The sequence below is a fragment of the Sinocyclocheilus anshuiensis genome, unplaced genomic scaffold (assembly GCF_001515605.1).
Source record: "Sinocyclocheilus anshuiensis isolate Anshui unplaced genomic scaffold, SAMN03320099.WGS_v1.1 scaffold1478, whole genome shotgun sequence".
Taxonomy (NCBI): Eukaryota; Metazoa; Chordata; class Actinopteri; order Cypriniformes; family Cyprinidae; genus Sinocyclocheilus; species Sinocyclocheilus anshuiensis.
The window spans coordinates 101,895-124,204 of NW_015551088.1; the positions used below are offsets into that span (position 1 = coordinate 101,895).

The following is a 22,310-nucleotide window of genomic DNA, read 5'->3' on the forward strand; positions in this document are numbered from 1 at the left end:
TGTAGTAAAATTATCTCAATTTTTATCTCTGTTTTTCTATGGCCCAGAGTTCATGGCCTTCAAACTTCAAAACTTCTTCAAAGTGAAAACCTTCACGCGTAAGTTTAAAATATTCTAGCTGGGCCCAGCATTTTAAAGACAACCATTATTGTGGAACATATCGCCTTATCCCTGATAGCACACGTACATCACAGAGACGTCTATTTGACGTCTGCAAGATGTATTTTTTAGAGTGTTTGCTCATCTGCAATGCATCTTTAGGACGTTTACTTTCAGATGTCAAATAGATGTAGAAGATGTCTAAGATGTTTATGATTTAGAATGCATGTAAAACTGACATCTTAGATATGTCTGTCAGATGTTTGTACAAAACAGATGCTTTCCAGATGAAGCGATCTTTAACGGACATCTTGCAGATGTACATGTGCTATCTGGGATTGTTTCCCAGTTTTTTTTTGTTTTGTTTTTTTTTTAACATGGCTGCCATGTTAGTTTGCACATCAATTCAGCGAATCAAGAGCTGTTGGATTTAAAATGCATACATCCATCATGTTCTCCTCCAGAAAGACATGAAAGTAAGTGGCTGCTGAACTGGGAGAAGAATAAAGAAAACTTGGTCATTACCTACACAAGGCATATCTGATATGAATAAAGCATGTCGTCAAATTATATATGAAAGGATTATTATTGCCACTTCCATAGACATCAATGTATATTTTACAATCTATAATTGTTTTGTTGTCGCTGGCTCAGTGCCAGCCAAAGCACGAAAGCAGATTTGTATTTAGCAGCTGATCATGATCACTGAGCATTCTAATCACACTGGTGTAGAGTGATCACACATGTGTGATTGTAAGGGTTAAAATTATATAACCACTACCCAATTTAGGCCTGAGTTATACATCTATAGGGGGATCGAAAAAGTTCCTTAATATGATTAAAACTTTGGTAAATGTAGGCTCAGAATAATCATGAACTGCTAAGGCTCAAAATGCATAAAGAATGAATATATTTTATACGGATACAGTTTACATCAATAAACAACCACGGCTGAGGGAATGAATGACTGTCAGTAAGTTGTATGGGTTTTCTGTCTTTAGACCAAGAAGTATGTTGTAGAAGGAACAAACTTAGCTGAACGTTGATGAAGATGAAGATATTGATGAACACTGATGTCCGTCAATGTGACAAAGTTCTAGGGGAACAATGGTGTCGATGGCAGTCAAAGAAAAAAAAAATACTGGTAGTCCAAGTGGTGATATCCACAAAGCTTCCCTGAAGCACACGCGAGAGGCCACTGCATACGAACATGTGCTTAACAAGCCAAATGTTCACAAACTCCATAGGCCACACTGGCTGCATCTCCACACGACTCCATTTCACTGCTCGAATCAGTGCATCGAGGTCAAGATCTGAAATTGTGCTGAAATTAGTCTCATTGCCATACTGAAGTAGTCTTCGAATGGTTTGACAGCTCACGCTCAAACAGGTAGAGATAGCTGTCCATGACATTCCGGTTCCTCTTAGCTGGGTCAGCTGCTCTCTGGTCACATCATACCCGTGTAAGGAAAGGAAATGCAGACTTTTAGTATTTAATGTACTTGTGTGGCATTATGTCAGATGCACTTTAGAATTAATCTTCATTACATTGTAATTCTGTTTTATCTAACTCTCCTCATAAAATCTATTGCACACTAATTAATAACCCTATCAAATACCTTACCAGATGTCACTTTCCTGCATACATACATTCATGCAGCATACATACACTGACACTAGTCTCAGGAAAATTGCATATAAAATATTGGTTGTTTCATATGTAAAACAGTGACGTTCTGTGCTGGAGATATGTATGTGCCTGACAAATGAGTAAAATGTTTATTTTTCTGTTTAATGTATGTTGGGGTAGCAACATATGAACAATCACCTTGGTCGCCCTCCATTCCAAGACACAGATATTCGAATTGCTGGTGAGAGTTGGGGGTGGAGGATTACTTCCAGTTGCAATAACATTTCTGAGAGGCTGTCATGTAACTGATAGCGTGGATGTAATTTGATTATCCTATGAAAAGAGAATGTTAAACTGATACTATAAATTTTTTCATACATTTGACTACTCCTGTCTACAACTAATAATTACCTGAGTGTCTCAAATGGTCCAACATCCTAGACAGAATACGAGAATGTTCCTCCAATAACCTATGACAATGCTCCATGCTGTTAAAATTTCTTGATAGCATACTTTCTTCATAAACTGTCACACAAGCGTTTAGATCTGTGAAATATCTCTGTACATTGATACACTAACATCTAATGCAGTGCAACAAAATCATATAATTTAATATAAAATGTTCCTTAAACATCTTTGAAATTGCAGGATAATAGTGTTGCATTCTACACCACAGAACAAGTTCTCACAGAACAACTCACACTCATGCTCTCTCGCACAATGTCGCTGTCTTTCACGCAAAGTTTCGGTCTCTCTCATGTACGGTTGCTCTCTTTCGTGCGCACTCGGTCTCTCTCGCACACAGTCTCTCTTGTACACTGTCGCTCTCTTTTGCACGCAGTTTCGGTCGCTCTCTTTCACGCACACTCGGTCTCTCTCGCGCACTGTCGCCTTCTGTCGGACACGGTCTCTCTCGCGCACTGTCGCTTTCTGTCGGACACGGTCTCTCTCGCGCACTGTCGCTTTCTGTCGGACACGGTCTCTCTCGCGCACTGTCGCTTTCTGTCGGACACGGTCTCTCTCGCGCACTGTCGCTTTCTGTCGGACACGGTCTCTCTCGCGCACTGTCGCTTTCTGTCGGACACGGTCTCTCTCGCGCACTGTCGCTTTCTGTCGGACACGGTCTCTCTCGCGCACTGTCGCTTTCTGTCGGACACGGTCTCTCTCGCGCACTGTCGCTTTCTGTCGGACACGGTCTCTCTCGCGCACTGTCGCTTTCTGTCGGACACGGTCTCTCTCGCGCACTGTCGCTTTCTGTCGGACACGGTCTCTCTCGCGCACTGTCGCTTTCTGTCGGACACGGTCTCTCTCGCGCACTGTCGCTTTCTGTCGGACACGGTCTCTCTCGCGCACTGTCGCTTTCTGTCGGACACGGTCTCTCTCGCGCACTGTCGCTTTCTGTCGGACACGGTCTCTCTCGCGCACTGTCGCTTTCTGTCGGACACACTCTCTCTAGCGCACGGTCACTCTTTTACGTGCACCGTCGCTCTCTTTTGCGCACACTCGGTCTGTCTTGCACACTATTGCTCTCGGACACTCGGTCTCTCTCACGTGCAGTTTCGGTCTCATGCACTGACGTTCTTTCATGCACAGTCGGTCTCTCTCGTGCACTGTCGCTCTCCTTTGGGCGCAGTGTGTCTCTTACACGCTCTGTCTTTCACGCACAGTTTTGGTTTCTCTCGCGCACTGTCACTCTTTCATGCGCACTGTCGCTCTCTTTCGCGCGCATTTGGTCTTTCTCGCACAGTCACTACTTCACACACACTCGTTCATTCGTTCTCTCACGTGCACTGTCGCTATCTTTCGAGCACAGTTTTGGTTTCTCTCACACACTGTCGTTCTTTCGAACACACACGGTCTCTCTGGTCAGATCATACCCGTGTAAGGATAAGGATATACAGTATCTCACAGAAGTGAGTACACCCCTCACATTTTTGTAAATATTTTATTGGAAATGCAGACTTTTAGTATTTAATGTAGCCTACAGTTTCAGTCTCTCTCACACACTCGGTCTCTCTCGCACACTGTCGCTCTCTTTTGCAAACACTCGGTCTCTCTCACACACTGTCGCTCTCTGTGGTTGCATTGTACACCACAGAACAAGTTCTCACAGAACTCACACTCGCACTCTCTCGCACATGGTCACTCTCTTTCGCGCATAGTTTCGGTCTCTCTTGCACACTGTCGCTCATTCGCACGCAGTTTTGGGTGCTCTCTTTTGCGCATACCTGGTCTCTCTCGCGCACAGTCGCTCTCACACACTGTCACTCTCTGTGGTTGCAATGTACACCACAGAACAATATCGCTCTCACTCTCTCATACTGGTCACTGGACGTTCAACATGGTACCTCATGGCAAAGAACTCTCTGAGGATCTGAAAAAAAGAATTGTTGCTCTCGGTCTCTCTCTTTTGGGCGCACTCGGTCTCTCTCGTGCACGGTCTCTCTCACACACTGTCACTCTCTGTGGTTGCAATGTACACCACAGAACAAGTTCTCACAGAACTCACACTCACGCTCTCTCGCACACTGTCGCTCTCTTTTGCACACGGTTTTGGTCTCTCTCACGCACTGTCGCTCTCTTCCGTGCGCAGTTTCGGTCTCTCTCGCACTCTGTCGCTATCTTTCACGCACAGTTTTGGTCTCTCGCGCACTGTCGCTATCTTTCGCGCACAGTTTCGGTCTCTCTCTTTTGGGCGCACTCGGTCTCTCTCGTGCACGGTCTCTCTCACACACTGTCACTCTCTGTGGTTGCAATGTACACCACAGAACAAGTTCTCACAGAACTCACACTCACGCTCTCTCGCACACTGTCGCTCTCTTTTGCACACGGTTTTGGTCTCTCTCACGCACTGTCGCTCTCTTCCGTGCGCAGTTTCGGTCTCTCTCGCACTCTGTCGCTATCTTTCACGCACAGTTTTGGTCTCTCGCGCACTGTCGCTATCTTTCGCGCACAGTTTTGGTCTCTCGCGCACTGTCGCTATCTTTCGTGCACAGTTTTGGTCTCTCTTGCACACTTTCGCTCTCTTTCGGACACACTCGGTCTCTCTCGCACACGGTGCCTCTTTCACGCACAGTTTTGGTCTCTCTCGTGCACGGTTGCTCTCTCTCTCTGCCTTCACTTCTGTCCAGCCAGGCGCCTCACACCATTATCCGCTCGGGTAAGAGTTCAAACGGCAGCACAGCACGAGCTCACTAGAGCAGATGCATTTACTCGCTGATGAGACTCAGTCACGCGACACTAAACAGCGCTGTGAGATCCAGTTTGAAGCGCTTGAATTCAGCGAAGAACACAAATGACTTAAAGGGGTGGTTCACTGTTTTTTTTCTAGGCTTGATTGTGTTTATGGGGTGCAGTCTAACATGTTAATGCTTCATTTTCAAAAAAAAAGCATTATTTTTCACATAATTTAGCTTTATTCCACACCGCTCTGTCCCTTCTCTGAGAAACGTGCTGATCATTTCCTGCTTTTATGAAGCCCCGCCCTCCGAAATAGGTGATGGGCTCTGATTGGTTAGCTCGCCCAGTGTGTTGTGATTGGCTAAACCGCCTCTAGTGTGCGTCTAAACGTCCCGCCCCCTCCCCTCAGCAGCATGTGCTCCGGTTGTATTGTAAACAATGGCGTTGTTAATATCGCTTATCAGTTTGAGCCCGATTGAGACCCAGAGGATATTGAAGAGGATCACGCAGAACCTGTGAAAACATGGCTTTTAATGGTAGGCCTATGTTTTTTGTGGTCTCATACTTTTAGATACGATGTTATTTGTAAATGCTACTGCTTATGTTAGCTTTAAATATACGGTATTATCCTGATTAAAGCTTTAATACAGTACGGCAACCGCACATGCGTCCATGTTTAATGCTTCGCATAGCTATGTGAAAATAAGTGTATAATTGGAACAGTTCATTGCTGGAGCTGAGCTGAATATATGAATGAGAGAGAGAGAAATGCAGAGCGTGTGCAGAGCAGGGGAACGCGAGGAACAGTATTAAGAACTGCTGCTTTAGAACATTGATTTTGAAACTTGTGAATCCATTAGAATCGTTAGAAGACAGAATCATGATTCATATATGAATAGATTTTTGTGCGCATCGCTACTTTTCTCTTCCTCTTCTCTAAAGCAGTGCAGCATGGCCTCGCCCCCTTTGCTGCCTTTTCCCGAGGGCTGGGTTTATCTGGGTTTGTGATGTAACGAACCCGGGAAGTAACTCGTTGTAGTCCGTTTTTGTAGGCATTAAACTGCCAGAATTTTAAAAGAGGATATCTCAGTTTGCATTGAACTTTTAGCTTCGTAACTTTGCAGATATTGTTTATGCTCAAACAGCAACATTACACACTAACTAACGTTAAAAAAGTGAAATCGCAATCAACCACCCCTTTAAACTAGTTTAAAGCGATAAAACAGCGCTGACAAATAGGAGAAACACTGTGCGCAATGATACAGTCAGAAGGCTTTTCAATCTACAAATCACCATCATTTACCATGGATTTACTGTAGTAAAACTGCCCCATAGTATTGTGCCAGAAATGTGGGATATTTATATCGAATTGTATTATATTATCAATGTAGACACGCATTAAATGTGTGAAATAGAATATAATTAGTTTTTTGGGGATTAAGCTATGCTTTTGTGCATTCATACTAAATGCAGCCTATTTAGATTACTGTTTTTCATACTAATACCTAGAAACCATGTAGTTACACTTTTTTAGCATGGTATTGAAGTGCTATATGTGTGGTTGCATCAAAACTCAAGCTACTACGGTCTAATGCGCATTTCTAGGAGACAAGAAAATGTATTATTAATAATACACTGCACTGCAAACTGTGCTGAAGATACGTGTCATGATTCATGAAAATCAGGCAACACAATCCTGTTTCATGATTTGGAACAATATCACTCATTAGAACATCTACCGAGATATTTATTTTAAGGAAAAAAGACTGTAAAAGTGAAAATAATTCAAAAACAAGTGTTTGTCATGTTCTGACTATAAAGAGTAGTTTAAAACCACAAGTAACGGTCTGGTTTCTACAACTTTCACTCTGGAGCAAAAATCTGCCTTTAAAATTAAAAGAAATAAAAATTGGACATTTATCATAATTTATATCGACTGATATGAAAAAAATTAATGTGAAATTTTTTGGGCCATATCGCCCAGCTCTACGCACAACACTGAGTGATGCTAACAAAGATGCATAAGAACTGTTGATATAACCACATTAAATGACATTGAAAAAACTAATTTAGTTATGTCTATAATTGTAATCCAGAAATATTACCAAAAACTTCTAAGAACAGCTCTGTTGACCTCCATTGTTGCTAACAGACCTTATGTGTCAGAGAAACAAGAACTTGTTTTACCGGTAGCTCTTTAATTAGCTGGTGAAGTGAATTTTCTTATTGTAGAGTTAACGAAAGTTATGTCCATTCTAATGTTCAAAGTGGAGCGGGGTAAAGTTAGTTTTAGGTTCGATATTCGCCAGACATTCGCCTAGGCTGCTTTAGGGACCGTCTGCAAATTTACCTCTCAGTACAAAACGAAGTCCAGTAATTAATACAATTTATGTTTACAACGCCATAGTAAATGTCTTGTGGGCAAACTGACCGAACATATTTAACCAATATGTCGCCATAGACAATATCTCCCTTACTGTATGTACAGTACACAACTATTTTCTATTTTACTATTTTATAATTCACCAAAAGTTGTTTTTTTTCATGTTCCAAATGTTGTAGTACAACCTCGCTTCAAAAGCGGACGTTGTAACGAATGTCAGTAAACTGGAAAGATTTTAAAGAGTGGTTCATTCATAAATTTGTACAGCCTTACCTTTATGCTATGGAAATACAAACGGAAGACAGAAGACAACGAGCGCAGCGCTGAAAAGAGGTGGAGCTACATAAGATCTATAAAGCCACTAAACTCAGATCACACTGAACCTGATACAAAACATCAACTAAACCTAACAAGCCGCTGCACTCAAAGAAATGTGGAACTGATGAGAATAGCCTGAGAGTAAAATAGGTGCCCAGCCAGAGAAAATGTAAGAAATGCCACTTTTTCATATATATATATATATATATATATATATATATATATACACGGTTAAAGGGACCATGATCAGACAAAAACATCCAGATCAAAAGTTTACACTATTAAAACGGCAATCCAAATCTGTAAAGTTGGATGAAAATTTCAGTTAAGTTAGGCTCGCAAAAAGATTAGGCCAAGGAGGAAGAAAACACGTGCATATACATCATAATGCTGCCCTAATACACTCCTATAACACTAAACACCGCTGGCCTAAATATGTATACTTTTCTACAGTAAATTCAATTAAATTCTATAGTACTACATAAACACACCTATATTTCTGGCATCCGGTGAGTGTTGTTCAGTTTCAGATATCAGCGATGGAAAACATCCAGGTGTGGAGTTTGTGGCATCAAATCTTTGAAAAGACATGAGACTCAAACATGAATATAAAACTCAACTACTGCTTAGTTTTCCAAGTTCTGTCTATGAGATGTGCTCGTCTACGCACTACTGCTCAGTCATTATGAATGATTTCATGACCAGAAAAAAGGAAAATAAGAAAAGCAAATGCTTTTATAATAATTAATATATAATTCTATTTCGTAGATTTGGCCCTCCATAAAAAAAAAAAAAAAGCATTAAAATTGAGAAGGAAAAAAATTCCTTGTTTCAGCAATTATTTTAAAACCCACCATCAGACGCTTCTTTAAAAACTCTCAGTTCAGATCACCAACAGAGAGGCAGCAGTGTGACACATTTGAATATTTATTTGAATAGGTACAGAGCCTGTAGTCTATGTCCAACAGGATAGGTATACCATCTAGTTTTTCTTCTTTTGAAACTACATATTTGCAAACAAGGAATGCTGTTGGGGAGGGTGGCTGTAAATGAAACAATGTAGCCATCAAGAGGTTATGCAAAACAGAGACAGCTCTACAGTCAACTAAAATTAAGAAACCAAAGGATGGTAAACCTACAGTAGAAAACAGCGCTTTCATACAGTCACCTGTACGTGCTTTAAGATGAAGGCACAGCACAGTCCGCCAGAGACACGCTCAACACGGAACACTAATATCTACAAATAAAGATGGACTCTGTATTTGCACTACAAGTAGGAGTTTTGGGTTTTGTCCATCTTGCTATTGTTTACACACCTCCAATGCTGCAGTGTGCAAAACGGTGGAGAACTGCTTGTCGGTCATTAACGGTGAGGGGCATAAATGGACAGAAAAAAAAAAAAACAAGTCACAAACATTACAGTAGGTACTTGTAAAAATTAAGAAAAGAAAAAAAACAGCTTACACTTACAAAACTAAAACCCACTAAAATGAACTATGCCGCAGTTTAGCACATGCAAAAGGATATGTCTGAAACCTCTCACACATAAAACACCTCCTCACATGATCACGTGATGGCTCAAAGCCATCGGGCCGCAGATGGAGCTGGATTTATTCCCAAGAAAAGAAAAGGGGGAAACTAATCGTGAAAGCAGAGCGGTATAGGTCTAAATGTACAACAGCCCATATTTGTGCAAAGGTACAACAGTGCACAATGTGTATTACATGTATTTACACCAGCACTGAAAAATAAAAGCTGAAACGGGGGAGACCAAAAGCAAAAGGGAGAGGGGAAAAAAACACACACTGGGACAAAACGCACGTCCCCAACGACCTCCTCGACGCAACACCCAAAGCTCAGTCCAGTGTCATCAACACTAAATAATATCTAAAAGGGAAAATTAAAGTCATGACATTGTCTTCTTTAGATCACTGATGTCCAGTCGTTCCATTGAAGGTGATTTTTTTTTTTTTTTAATTATTATTCATTTAGCCTCCTCTTCCAGGCTATTCCACAATTTCCCATTGAATTCCCAGATCGGTCACCTTCCACACGATGTCGACTCGCTGCGTTCGTTACATTCAGTCCTGCGTTTCACCAGTCAGTCAGTCAGTCAGTCAGTCAGTCAGTCAGTCAGTCAAACACACACACCTTCACGTCCATTCACTTGCGCACACGCAGCACAATGACGTGCTGCTAGAGTGCAGAGAGAGGGCTCTGGTCTGCTGGGTCCGTTCTCCAGCACATCAGATGAACGCGGCCCCTCAGCTCAGGGGCCACTCACACTCACACACACACGCGCTCTCTCAAACACACACACACACACACACACACACGTGTGCCTCGGGCCACCTCAGAAGTGTGTTCGTGTCTCTTTGTTGTTGCCGTTGGTGGTGAGGTTCTCCTTTAGCGTTCTTACCTCAGATTATTCACGTGAGACGTCTTCGTTATTCCCATTGGTTCGGTTTGGTTTTGTTGAAAGACACGCGTTCGGTTTAGATGATCGTGTTTTGAAACGTAGTAGTCAGCCACTCACTCTCACTCGCATCCACTCAAAGCCGTCTGGACGCTTCCTTCAGAAGGAGCTCCACTCAATTTCTCTCGGATCAGATGCAGCTGGATCCCATCAGCCAAGCACAACGGATCTAATAATTCTCACACTCTCTCGCGCTCTCTCTCGCTCGCTCGCTTTCTCTCTAATTATTTTTAATGTTGAACAGAGTGCTGCATCACAAACAAAACTCCAGGTTTCCCGTCGCGTCTAGAACTGGAACCCTTCTGCTGGCACGTTGGTAGAAGAATTGAAGCTGTATGTTCCTCCTTGGATCGCTTCGGGAACCAGGTTGGAGTCCTCGTCAATCTGAAAGAAAGAAATGTGCCAACGGTTGTAAAGAACGACGCCATCGAGAGCTGCATTTGCCTGTAAGAACCGATCTAACTATTCATGAAAAGATCACTTGAAGGATCGCTGAAGAGGTAGCAAAAAATAAAAGTTTACATTAACAGCTAAGTAAAATATATACATTTTCCTCTCACTATTGCTCCGTTACAGCATGCATGTCAAAAAGGAAACGTATCCAGAAACTTACATCATCAGATGAGAAGAACTGATCGATTATTTCATAAGCCAGTTTGTAGATGTCCTCATTTTCGTGGTTCTGCAGTTGCTCGATTTTCTCCAAACCTGAGCAAACAAATGATTGCCATCCTCAAAAACACTTGCCACAGTAAGAGAAAAAAAACGAGGCTTAAGACTTTCTAAATGAATAATCGGTGAAAAGGTGCTCAACCAAAGTTATATATAATATACATAAAGGTTATAGTTTACAGCATTAAATTCTGCAGTCCCGTTACAAAAATATCTACCGTTTTAAATCGTTTGATTTGATTAAGCAAAACACATTTTAAATGGGTAAAAAAGTTAATTAAACCAGATTGGCACTTCTTTCATCTGAAATTAATAATCTGGCTAGATTGTTTTACCTTGAAGTCAGCATGAAATTAAAAATGTTTAATTTTTTGACTTTCTCGCTGATGACGTACACTGAATAACTTCAATCATTAACTCTTTCTTCAATCAACCTTAAGGTGACTTTCAGAACTGCCTCCATCCACTCAACAACTGATGGACTGAACAAAGCCCTGTCCTAAAGTTTTGATGTTTTTATTTTTGAAATAATATTTCGCACGAATAAGGTAACACAGGTAAGATAATATATTGTACTGAATTTAAAGTGTGGTACGCAGTTCTCAAGTTAAGTTAGACTACAGCTCATCATGCATAAGTCTACTAAAGCGGTGTTTCTCATCCCCGCCAGCAGCTACACCCGTCTCAATCTCTGCTCACCTCCACACTCCTCAATCAGGTTGGAAATAGTCTCGGCTTCATCATCAGCCATCTTGAGTATATTACTGAGCCCGTCCAGAACCACCTGCACCACCTGAGCATCTTTGACAATCAGTAGGTTACAGAAGGGAGGAACCACCTGCTGCTGGATCAGGTACGCCACCTACAGGACGAGACCACAACATCTGAACACAGCCCCTCTTTTACGCTCACAATAATACGTGTACGAATGTATAACACACCTGTTCCTTTCTGCCGCTGATGGTTAGGTTGCTGATGGCCCACGCCGCCTCCTTCTGAGTGCCAAAATCTCCCTGAGAGACACATCATCGTGTAATATTGAGCACTAGTGTCATCAACATTTAAATCAATACCAGTTAACATTGTTAACCCATGTTAATAGCACAGCAAAAACTAAACTGTTACTGCTACATTAACACTGTATATGCTATTATTAGCACTCTAAGAGCTCTACATGCCACTGTTTTCAGGTCACCTACCTTATCCAGCAGCAGAACAATCATGGGCACTAGATTGGCATCAATGACGGCCTGAACCTGCTGCTGGTTTCCTGCTGTGATGTTGGACAGGAACCACACAGCCTCCTGCAAAAGCATTCAGACTCATTACTTCAGCATCAGAGCTGATGGCGTTGTGAGAGAGACACGGGCGGTCGGATCAGATCACAGGGCTTTTGTGACGGATCACGGGCCCTGCTGAGATTGTGGCACCGGCGGCTGAGGGTGAGGATGATACTGAGGCTCTAATCATCAGCCAGACCGCAGAGATGCCTCGGTGTGAGCGGCCGCCTCAGATGCACTCCTGTATCAGCACTGATCTCTGACACCCCCACCCATCAGCCACACACACACACACACACACACACACACACACACACACACTATAACGAGCTACAATACACTTTTTAAAATACACATTAATCTAAACACTATGTTGCGGTTTCTATTCAGCTGTCACTCACACCAGCACCACAGCTCAGCTGTCATCATATCCAACACCAAAGCACATCATTTATGCCTTGATATTACTTTTGGGAGCATCCAAAGATCAGCATTTCACCCCAAAATAAATACAACAAATGTTTCACAAAGAAAATGGTACTGGCCCCTAAAAACAAGCTTAAGTGTGTTAAAAATAAAATTAACCCTCAAAACACGTATGACTGTAATCAGAAGTAATTATAAACCCTCATCGATCCGAAAAATACACTCTTACATTTACTTGAACAAAGCTATTTCTTAAAGATTTGGGGGTGAAATGTGTCCTGCGGATGTTGTGAGATTCACCATGGGCACTTGTTACCTTGTTGATCTTCTCTTTGGGGTGCGTGAGGAGGGCTGGGAAGTGACCCAGAGCGTCACAGTTGAGCACCACCTGAGTCTGTTCATCAGTTCCCGTCACAATATTCCCCACCGCTCTCAGAGCTGCCGTCTAGAAGCATAAAGCAGAACATTAGAGAGGCTACTCATCACGCTAAACACTTAAATGAGTGCAGGGCACGTCTCTGAAGTGACATCAATACCAAAGGCTCTTCCGTACCTGAACTTTGACCTCCTGGTGGCTCAGTAGGGGCACGAGGTACGGTACAATCCCAGAATCAATGACCATCTGGATCTGCTCATTGCCAGCGTCGGTGAGATAAGACAGCGCCCAGACCGTGTCCACCAGGATCTGCACAGAACACAGTTAAACCCATCTGCCACCCGAGCGGTGCCTTTACACACGAAGAGCGAGAGCAGCACTTACGTTGACATCAGTGTGGTGGATGAGCACGCACAGAGCAGGAAGAATCTGTATGAAGAAAGACACAAGATCAGCTCCATTTATACCCGCTATTAGCATGAGTCTTTAAACTCCGTTACCACAACTTAAATGCATAGCTGCAAGTTAAACATTCTCATTTATATATTTAAAACTTTTAAGTTGCCAACATTTTGATGACTTCTGTTGACAGTGTGGATCATTACATTACCTTGATTTTGTGTGCAAACTCTAATTTCGGCGTTAATGGATTTTCTTTAAAAAATAAATAAATAAATAAAAATTACAGTAATTCTTGAACCAGGAATTTAGTAGTAGATTTCTAGTTCCCAGCATGCTTTGCACAGGACTGGATAAGGAGAATAAACATTGTGTTTTTAGTGAAGGGAAAGACCTGCTAGTGTTTAATCCAGTTATGTTTGACATTTATAAGAATTTCTGCTATGTTGAAGTTTTTGCGGTTCCCATTGTGCTGAAGAGGAGACTACAGTAAGGTAAACACTACACTGACTGCACGAAGGCTTTAGTGTGCTTTGCAGCGCTCAGTACTATAAGTTACTACAAACACATCCATTGAGTGCATGAATACAATGCCCAGAGAGAGATGCTCAACTCTTGAGTTTTGATTGATATTGAACTAATTTTTGTTCACAGACTGAGTAATACTCTTACATTATGCCAATGTGTTCAACATATATAAAAAAAAAAAAAAAGAGTCACTGGTCAATGTAGATCAGGGATGGAAATTAACAGCAAAATATCACCAAAATAAATATAAACGCCTCCAAAATACAACTGCAAATTTGAATATGATATTGTACAACTTAAACTGGAAGATAATTAAATTTCAAACAATATTGTCAATGTCTGTTCTGTTTCTAACAAAAACACTTCCAAAAACCACCACAGCAATACCGATGCACACGCATCTGATCAATACACAACGTCTTCACTCATGAATGAATTGGCATTTTTGAATGACTCCGTTGAGTGAATGATGCAATTCTAAATACAAAATTATATTTAAAACACTACTCATAACATTTTGCATTAGTAATTGCTGCTTTCTCACAAGACTAGCATATTCTAACCGGACCTTACACTACGCCTACTTCCCACGTCATCCGCCAGAACGGCGTTCTATTGTGTACGCGCGTACAACAGTTAGCGGAAGCTAGAGATTACTGGTTATAACATTTTAAATATGGATTTTTTTCTTACACAAACGCATTGACTTGCTACAGAAGGCCTTTATTCACCCCCCGGAGCAGTGTGGGACACTTTTTATTACGGTTGGATGTGCTTTATTTGACGTCTTTTGGACTATTGAGAAATATCACCCATTCACTGCCATTATAAAGCTTGGATAAGCCAGGACATTTTTTAGTATAACTCCGATTGGATTTGTCTGAAAGAAAAAAGTCATACACACCTAGGATGGCTTGAGGGTGAGTGAATTATGGGGTAATTTTCATTATCCTTTTAAGCAAACTTAATTGCCCTAATAAAACTCTACGGCTAACCTTTTACATGGCTTGAAAGCGCACTCTCCAATGATGTAAAAGCGGACATTATAGGAAGCTACTCCAGGATGTAGTCTTCGTTTTAACCATATGCGCACCCGTATGAACCCTGCCTGTCTAACGCTCAGGTACAAGCTCACTCTATGATCACAGATGCGTCACTCTCATACCTCCTGGATGGTCTCCATGGGCGGGGGCGGGTCCTTGTGGCGGCACAGGTTGACCATGACCCAAGTGACGTTGCGGAGGAAGGTAATGGGTATGGAGGGGCTGATGAAGGACAGGAGCGGCTTAACCACTCCCAGACTGATGACGTAATCTCTGCACTGAGGGCCGTCACCTGTAACAGCACAGCGATCATTCATCTGACACAGCACTCCTAATCATGACACCCAACACCACCAGCGAAACATGAGCACCCATCAATCAACCCCTTCAGCTGCTACAGAGCGCTGCTTTACACGGTGTTTGACATCAGACAAACCGCTTCCCCATGAGTGTGAACATGAGCCGAATCACATGACAATCAGGATGAGAAGCACAACCACTGAGATGAATGGTGTGGCAATGACCTACCATCAGAAACTCAAAATGCTACATGCTTAGGGCTGTGATTTCTGTGATGTGGAGAACGCGCACGGAATCCAGTCATAAAGATGGAATTTAGTGTATAACGCAGAACGTCACGGAATTTGCCAAATTTGCCAAATTTAGTCCAATATGGACTAAATACTATTTAAATATGAATTCTGCGTGTCTCTGAGTGAATTAATGGCGCAGACGTGCAGCTTCGTTTCGTGCCACCTCAATAATATATGAGCACATGAACAAACAATCTCTAGAACTGCTCTGAGAGTCACTTCATGAGTATTTTACTTAAACTTAAATGTCTTAACAGCAACCCGTCAAAATAAAAGTTTGGTTTAACTTGAAGAAACTGTGACAGAAATATATTACTTAATGTAATTGTAGTACTACTTGTAATACAAGTATTAAAACATCATCTTTTAAGGAATAATTACCAGAAAAATACATAAAGTATTTCTGAAAAAATAATAAAATATATATTTTTTTTCTTATAAAATCTATTTAGAGATGCTTCTGATTATTCAAATTTAATGAAACCATTAAAATGGAATCTAGACAATAATGGAAAACAGAATTTGGTAAAAAAAAATAAAAAAATAAAACTGAATTTGAGGAAAAAATAAAACGTATTTCATAGGGCCTTACAATTTTGATTTTTGTTAAACTTTTTTTTAAAATTGCGATTCAATTGTGTTTTCAATTAATTAGACATGCTTTTTGATTGATTTTTTTTATTTAATCATTAAAGCAGAGTCTAGAAAAATTTAAACGGAAAAAAATAAAAAAAAGAATTTGGAAAAAAATCAAATGTAATTTGGGAAAAATAAAACTGATTTCATAGGACCCTACATGCTGGATCTTTAATAATCATCTCATGATAATGCTCCAGTACATAGAGTAACACTCACGTAGAGTTAATCACTTACCGATGATGTTCCCTAAAGCCCAAACCGCCTGCTCGCACACGTTCTGATGCGGAGAATGCAGCAGACGCAGGAACAGAGGAACTGCATCTACACATAATCACACAGATAAACAATAAAACACGCAGGTGTACAGACTGCACATAGTTGCACTCTGGCTGATAGTTAACGGTGACACATACCACTAACTTTTTGTGTGTTAACATTTTAAATATTTCTCTTTTTGGTCAACTGTAGTTACCGTTTTCAGATTGTTAATCGGAGCCCAGACAACCTAAATCTGCAATAACAATAACAGTAGCACAATTTGGCAAAAACATTGTACTGCAAATGTGATATGCAATTTGAATGTGGTCTGTGTACAAAAAAAATTGAGTGCACTTAATCATACAAAAAAGAAACAAATAAAAATAATAAAACTAAACATTCTCATTACTAATCTGGTGAAAATGCAGTAATTTTCCGTCCACAAAAATGCTGGAAATTATGTGAATGTCAAAATAGATAAGTGCACATAAGTAGGTTAAACAAAAAAAAAAAAAACTCAGAGAAGTTGCTGCTTTAAATGAGTCAAACTGAACCCTAACCGCCTGATTGACTTTTTTTTTTTAGATGACTAGTCAACCATGACTTATGATCCCCTGTCAGTTTCTGCTATTAAGACACGTGCAGGAACTCAAACAGTGAAGGCAGCACTGAAAACTTCTATCCAGCACAACAGATGCTAAAACACTTGTCCTGCAATGCATGAACTAGGATTCTGAACGAGCGTGAGTGCAGATAGCGTCAGGTGCACATACTCGACTGCACCACGGCCTGAGTCTGCTCAGATGTGCCCGATGCGATGTTGGTCAAAGCCCAGGCCGCCTCAAACTGCAGAGATGGGCTACAGAACAGAGAGGGGGACAAAAACAAAAGATTAGCACAGACTCCTAACACAGCGACTCAAATCAGTCACGTGACACGGGTCTTACTTGTCGTCTCTATCCAGACAGTGCACCAGGATGGGCAGAATCCCAGACTTGATCAGGTCATCTATAGGAGGGTTGCGGTCACTGGACAGCAGCTTCCTGCAAGATGAGGTCAACAGGAAGTGTCACAGGTTATCGGTGCTCACTGCAATCAGTCACATACTTCAGCAAACACACAATGAAACATCATGATGAATATGAGCGGTTACGCACCTGGCGGCCTGAACGGCGCTGAGCTGAATGCCCTGGTTATCACTGGTCGCATTCTACAAACATTCACATGATCACGTCTCATTATACACAGGGAAACGCGCATGTCCTGTACAAGTCACTTCATCAAGCCAGGCAACAGCTATTAGGGTGAATCTCATGAAACATCCGTGCCAATGAGTCTTAAGCATTTAGTCAAAGGAGGAAATCCAGAATCATTAATTTAGTCAGTGTAACGATCTATGATGGCACAGCTAGCTGTAATCATTTTTGCTGTTTTGTGAGGAGTAAAATTTACATATGGCTTCAACAACCTGACGCAGTTATAATCGTCCAGTTGCATCTCAAACCATCTCCTGAAACGGTTTGTGAGGTCAGACTGCAATCAGTCTCTAATGCAAGAGCATTTACACCCGGTCTTTTCACCATCAGCCATCCAATCCAAGAAAACACAGTGGTCAAGCGTAAACAGGCCCTTAGATCAGGAGGATCTGGTCCAGTTAAACACCTGAAGCAGCTGATCAAGGTCTTCAGAAAAGTACAAATCCGGACCACCGTGCATCGCATACTTTACAAGTTCAGTCCATCTCTCTTCAGTTGTGCTGCTAGATTGAGTGGATTAAAGCTCACGGTTTGTTCAGCTGTATTTGTTGCTTTCACCTTTCCGTATAAAGAAGTTACTGCGATTAAATGTTCGAGATTATCAGCTGGATATACGGAGACTTTAACATTTCACACACATCACAAAGATAAGCAGCCACACCAAGTGAGGTTGAAGGGTCACATTAGAAATCAAAATAATATACTCCAAATAAACATAGGATTTTGAGCAGTTAAATAAAAAAAATGAATGCATCAGAAAAAATTTAAATTCTACACTATTTCTATTCAACATGCAGGTAACTGTGAAATTTGTTACTTTAATTTTAACACTTCAAAGTTTCTACAAAAATATTAAATAACTGTTGGGAGCAAAATATTATATTTAAAACTAAAATAATTTACAATATACATTTTAAAAAGCAAAAACTTTTTTAACATCAATAAGAAATGTTTCTTGAGCAGTAAATCAGCATATTAGAATGATTTCTGAAGATCATGTGACTCTGAAGACTGGAGTAATGATGCTGAAAATTCAGCTGCGCATCACAGAAATACATTACATCTTACAATAGAAAAATTATACATTTTAACATTTTACAATATTACTGTTTTTACTGCATTTTTGGGCTCAGGAAGTAAAGAAATGCTTTGTAGCGCCACAGAACTGAAGCGCTACACTGTTCAAGGGAATCAACCCATGTAATAATGTTACACGGACTCGAAATATTTAAAACTAAATAAATAATGGTCCTAAAACTAGCATCATTTTCATTATGCAATTTTTGTTCTTAGGGTGAAGAAAGAATCAGGCATTTTCATGAGATTCACTCACTAGAGTGCTATTTTTAATTTTTATTTAAATGCATGACTTACCTGCACTATTGCTTCAAGAGAAGTGTTTTGCTATTGTAAAAACAAAATTACAGTAATTACTTTAAACGGAATTCACCTGTTCAAACACTGCATAAACATTAACTTAGAGTCCTTACAGTTCTGAAATCTCCATCCGCGTCAGAATCGTCACAGACATCCTCATGCGGCACGTTCCTCCGCTTCAGCAGGTGCTCGTCTCTCTTATTCTGCGGGAAACACAGCAGGTATTAGCAAGCGTTCTGGTCAGTCCACTCCCTTACATTCACTACATTCACACGGCTCACTCTCAACAAGCGTGCACACGTCTGACCTTTCTGAGCTCAACCACCACCTCCGTCCGCTGTCTTCTCATCGTCTGTACAGGAGAAACCAGAACGATCATTAATATTACACACATACATGCCCTGTGATTAAACATCAACTCAATTCGGTATGCAAGTCTATAGTGACCCACCCAACCTACACAGAGATCATTTAACCTGATAATGTCAGTCAGTGTTTGCAGCCCTTATTGAACAATCTGTGTTATGTATACAATTTGCTTCACTTAGATTGAGCTTCAAATGATAAGAGGCCTCTGGTGAACACCTATGTACTGCAAGACTATTAAAAATATACCACAATTAGGGTCATTGAGCCAAACCTGAATGCATCAGAAAGCCAATCAATAGTCTCAACACACAGGTTGAAGTGATGCATGCATTTGAGCTCGCTGCGAACACTCACACAAGCACAAGAGACAAGCATAGCGACCTCAGAACCACACTGACTGCTTACGCCGCGCCTGCATGAGGCGTCTGAACACAAACACGCCGCAGAAGCGCGTCTGGAGGATGTTATCGTTCAGCAGGCCGGCAGAGCTCATGCTAACACACGCATGATGTGCTCTGCGAGGACTCGGACACCACAACCACACAAACTGAGTCCCGAATCACTAATCACGCCCGATCCGAGCCTCTCCCAGCGCTCATTCTGATGGCTGTTAATAAACACACACTTTAATGAAGAGCTGCGACGTGCGCTAGCTCGAGGCTAACACGGCTAACTAATCTGCTCGACGTCACAGCGGCTTTACCTCCAGATCGCGGCCTTTATTCTTGAAGTTCTTCAGCCGCTGCTTGTCCAGTTTCTCGCTGTCGCTCATGTTCGCCGCTGTGCGTTGATATTATGTTTGATTGAGACGCGTTCGTAGCTCTCCGGAGCTGCCTGTGTTCGCTCGTCTCTTGTAGACACCGGAATGCTTTATGCTAATGAGGCGCGGTGTATGCTGGGATTGCCGGTGGCGCGGGGAGCGAACGACACGTTATATCACCAAACCGAATCTGTGTCGACGAATGCAGTTTGTGCTGTAAATGATTTATTTTAGATAATTTTAGATTACAGCCTTCATCGTTTTGGTTATTTTTAGAAGATCCTTTTGAAGTGATCGCAAAACAAACCAATGTTTTTTTGTTTTGTTTGTTTGTTTTTCTTACAGCACTGCAAATTACTTCATTGCTATACACATAGAATATCGTTAAGAATAAGAATTATTATCATTATTATTATTATTATTTCTGTGGGTTAATGTCTCCGGCAGGTGGCGCTCTGCGGTTGAGTGAAATCCCAAATTCAGCAAAACTGCGACTCTTGAGACATCGAAATGAAACGAGGCGGCAATATTAGCCACACTCCTCCAGTATTATGGGATTTCTCTGTATTTTTGCCTGTCGCTCTCTCTTGGCATTTCATCTTCAGTTTTGTTTACTGCTTATATGATCATTGTATAATGTTTTCTGCCCCCTACAAACGAGGGCAGATGCTTGTCTTAGATCTTAGACCTTCCACACATCTGGATTTACTCATACATATCTCAGACCAACAGTTCAGGTAAGTAATACAAGTGATACAGAAATGATTCAGGTTAAATGATACATCAGTGGACTTCCCTATTACACAAGAATATTCCATCTGAAACAAATTGAACTGAAACAAATTATTTAAACATTAAATCATGTAAACTGTAGCTTGACATTAAAATGTGATACATTTAACTAACCTTAGCAATAAATGAGAGAGACAAGAGTTAGTGGTTGCCCAAGCGGTCCTCTTTGCTGTCTGAGGATGCTGCAGTTGTCACGGTAACAACTGCTCTGTCACCCGGAATTCGGAAAATGCAGCTGGACTGTCCAGTGCAAACTCATTATAACACATTAAAACAAAAAATATATAAACAATTTAATACTTTTATGATCCAAACTATGCAGGGTGGAAATAAGATCAATACACTCAAAGTCCTAAACCAGTCCATATCGTTTCACTTCACACTTGTAAAGGTACCAGGTCATATGTGATCGTTTTTCAATACATCTTCTCAGTTTTCACAATTTTTTATTTTTTTCATTCAATAATCACACATCATGTTTCTGTTTCACAGACAGTCCTTGTTGGCTGATTATCAGCTCTTCTGAATTCAAGTTCAATGAGCTAGTGCCCCAAACATCAGTCCCAGAATCAAGGCACTAAGGAATGTTCATTAAGAATCAAGTCCAAACAGGAAACAGTCAAGTTCAAGTGCAACAAATACTTCAAGTCGTTCTCCCAGGTGCTCCAAGGAAAGTTTCAAACTGTTCAGTTCATTTAATTTGTCTAGGCCTTTAAACAGTCCATGTTCTTTTGTCTTTTCTGCCCAACAACAGTTCATTGTGTGTGAGTATTAAATTCCCTTAGTTGGCAACAGTTAAAGGCACAATATGTAAGATTTTTTTATTCAAATACCCAAAAACCACTAGAACAGTGTTATATATTTTGCTAACTTGTGTATTTACACTATCCCAAATGTTTCGAAGAATGTTTAAATCCAGAGAAATAAGCAATTTTAGCTAGTGACACGGAGCGTGTCTATAGGGTCATTGTGTCGCCTGCCAGTGACGTCATAACCCCTCGATTTCCGGTTTTGTTTTGTAGAAAACATGGAAACACCAAAGACGCTTTAATATGTTGTGTGTTTTAATAGACCGGTGACGACCGCACAGAGTAGCATTATAACAGAACTTTCAAATGTATCTAGTATGATAAAACAGCGCTGCTTTACCCCACATACACACGACCGGAAGCAGCGGAAGCGCTCGACTGTGGCATAATAAAAGCTCCGCTGCTTTACCCCACATACGCACGACCGGAAGCGGCGGAAGCGCTCGACTGTGGCATAATAAAAGCTCCGCTGCTTTACCCCACATACGCACGACCGGAAGCGGCGGAAGCGCTCGACTGTGGCATAATAAAAGCTCCGCTGCTTTACCCCACATACGCACGACCGGAAGCGGCGGAAGCGCTCGACTGTGGCATAATAAAAGCTCCGCTGCTTTACCCCACATACGCACGACCGGAAGCGGCGGAAG

The 22,310-nt window shown here is 41.3% G+C and overlaps 2 protein-coding genes across 2 annotated transcripts; both read right to left on the bottom strand.

Moving 5' to 3' along the window:
- Positions 1-2,355: 2,355 nt before the first annotated feature.
- On the bottom strand, positions 2,356-8,974 carry LOC107662586 (serine/arginine repetitive matrix protein 5-like). The gene is made up of 4 exons (XM_016452652.1): positions 8,927-8,974; positions 8,779-8,847; positions 2,531-3,163; positions 2,356-2,394 (listed from the first exon to the last, which is right to left on the bottom strand). The coding sequence occupies exons 1-4, from the start codon at positions 8,972-8,974 to the stop codon at positions 2,356-2,358; spliced, it is 789 nt and encodes a 262-aa protein (XP_016308138.1).
- LOC107662578 (importin subunit alpha-3) lies at positions 8,520-20,219 on the bottom strand. The gene is made up of 17 exons (XM_016452642.1): positions 20,006-20,219; positions 19,241-19,285; positions 19,047-19,136; positions 18,931-18,960; positions 17,458-17,510; positions 17,248-17,343; positions 17,074-17,159; positions 16,277-16,363; positions 14,933-15,102; positions 13,225-13,269; positions 13,018-13,149; positions 12,781-12,909; positions 11,958-12,062; positions 11,700-11,771; positions 11,458-11,620; positions 10,700-10,794; positions 8,520-10,470 (listed from the first exon to the last, which is right to left on the bottom strand). Exons 1-17 carry the CDS (start codon positions 20,072-20,074, stop codon positions 10,372-10,374), a joined length of 1,566 nt encoding a protein of 521 aa, XP_016308128.1. The 5' UTR covers positions 20,075-20,219; the 3' UTR covers positions 8,520-10,371.
- Between the last annotated feature and the right edge of the window lie 2,091 nt (positions 20,220-22,310).

What these genes read in the sequence shown, in the direction of transcription:
- LOC107662586 (XM_016452652.1), bottom strand. Translation starts at nt 8,974, where the DNA reads ATGACCGACAAGCAGTTCTCCACCGTTTTGCACACTGCAGCATTGGAG. An exon ending in TCATCTTAAAGCACGTACAG is followed by an intron (nt 3,164 to 8,778) that starts GTGACTGTATGA and finishes TGTGTCCGACAG; the next exon opens with AAAGCGACAGTGCGCGAGAG. An exon ending in CAGTGTACAAGAGAGACTGT is followed by an intron (nt 2,395 to 2,530) that starts GTGCGAGAGAGA and finishes TCTGTGGTGTAG; the next exon opens with AATGCAACACTATTATCCTG.
- LOC107662578 (XM_016452642.1), bottom strand. Translation starts at nt 20,074, where the DNA reads ATGAGCGACAGCGAGAAACTGGACAAGCAGCGGCTGAAGAACTTCAAG. An exon ending in TGTCTGGATAGAGACGACAA is followed by an intron (nt 17,160 to 17,247) that starts GTAAGACCCGTG and finishes TCTGTTCTGTAG; the next exon opens with CCCATCTCTGCAGTTTGAGG. An exon ending in TCCACCACACTGATGTCAAC is followed by an intron (nt 13,150 to 13,224) that starts GTAAGTGCTGCT and finishes TGTTCTGTGCAG; the next exon opens with ATCCTGGTGGACACGGTCTG.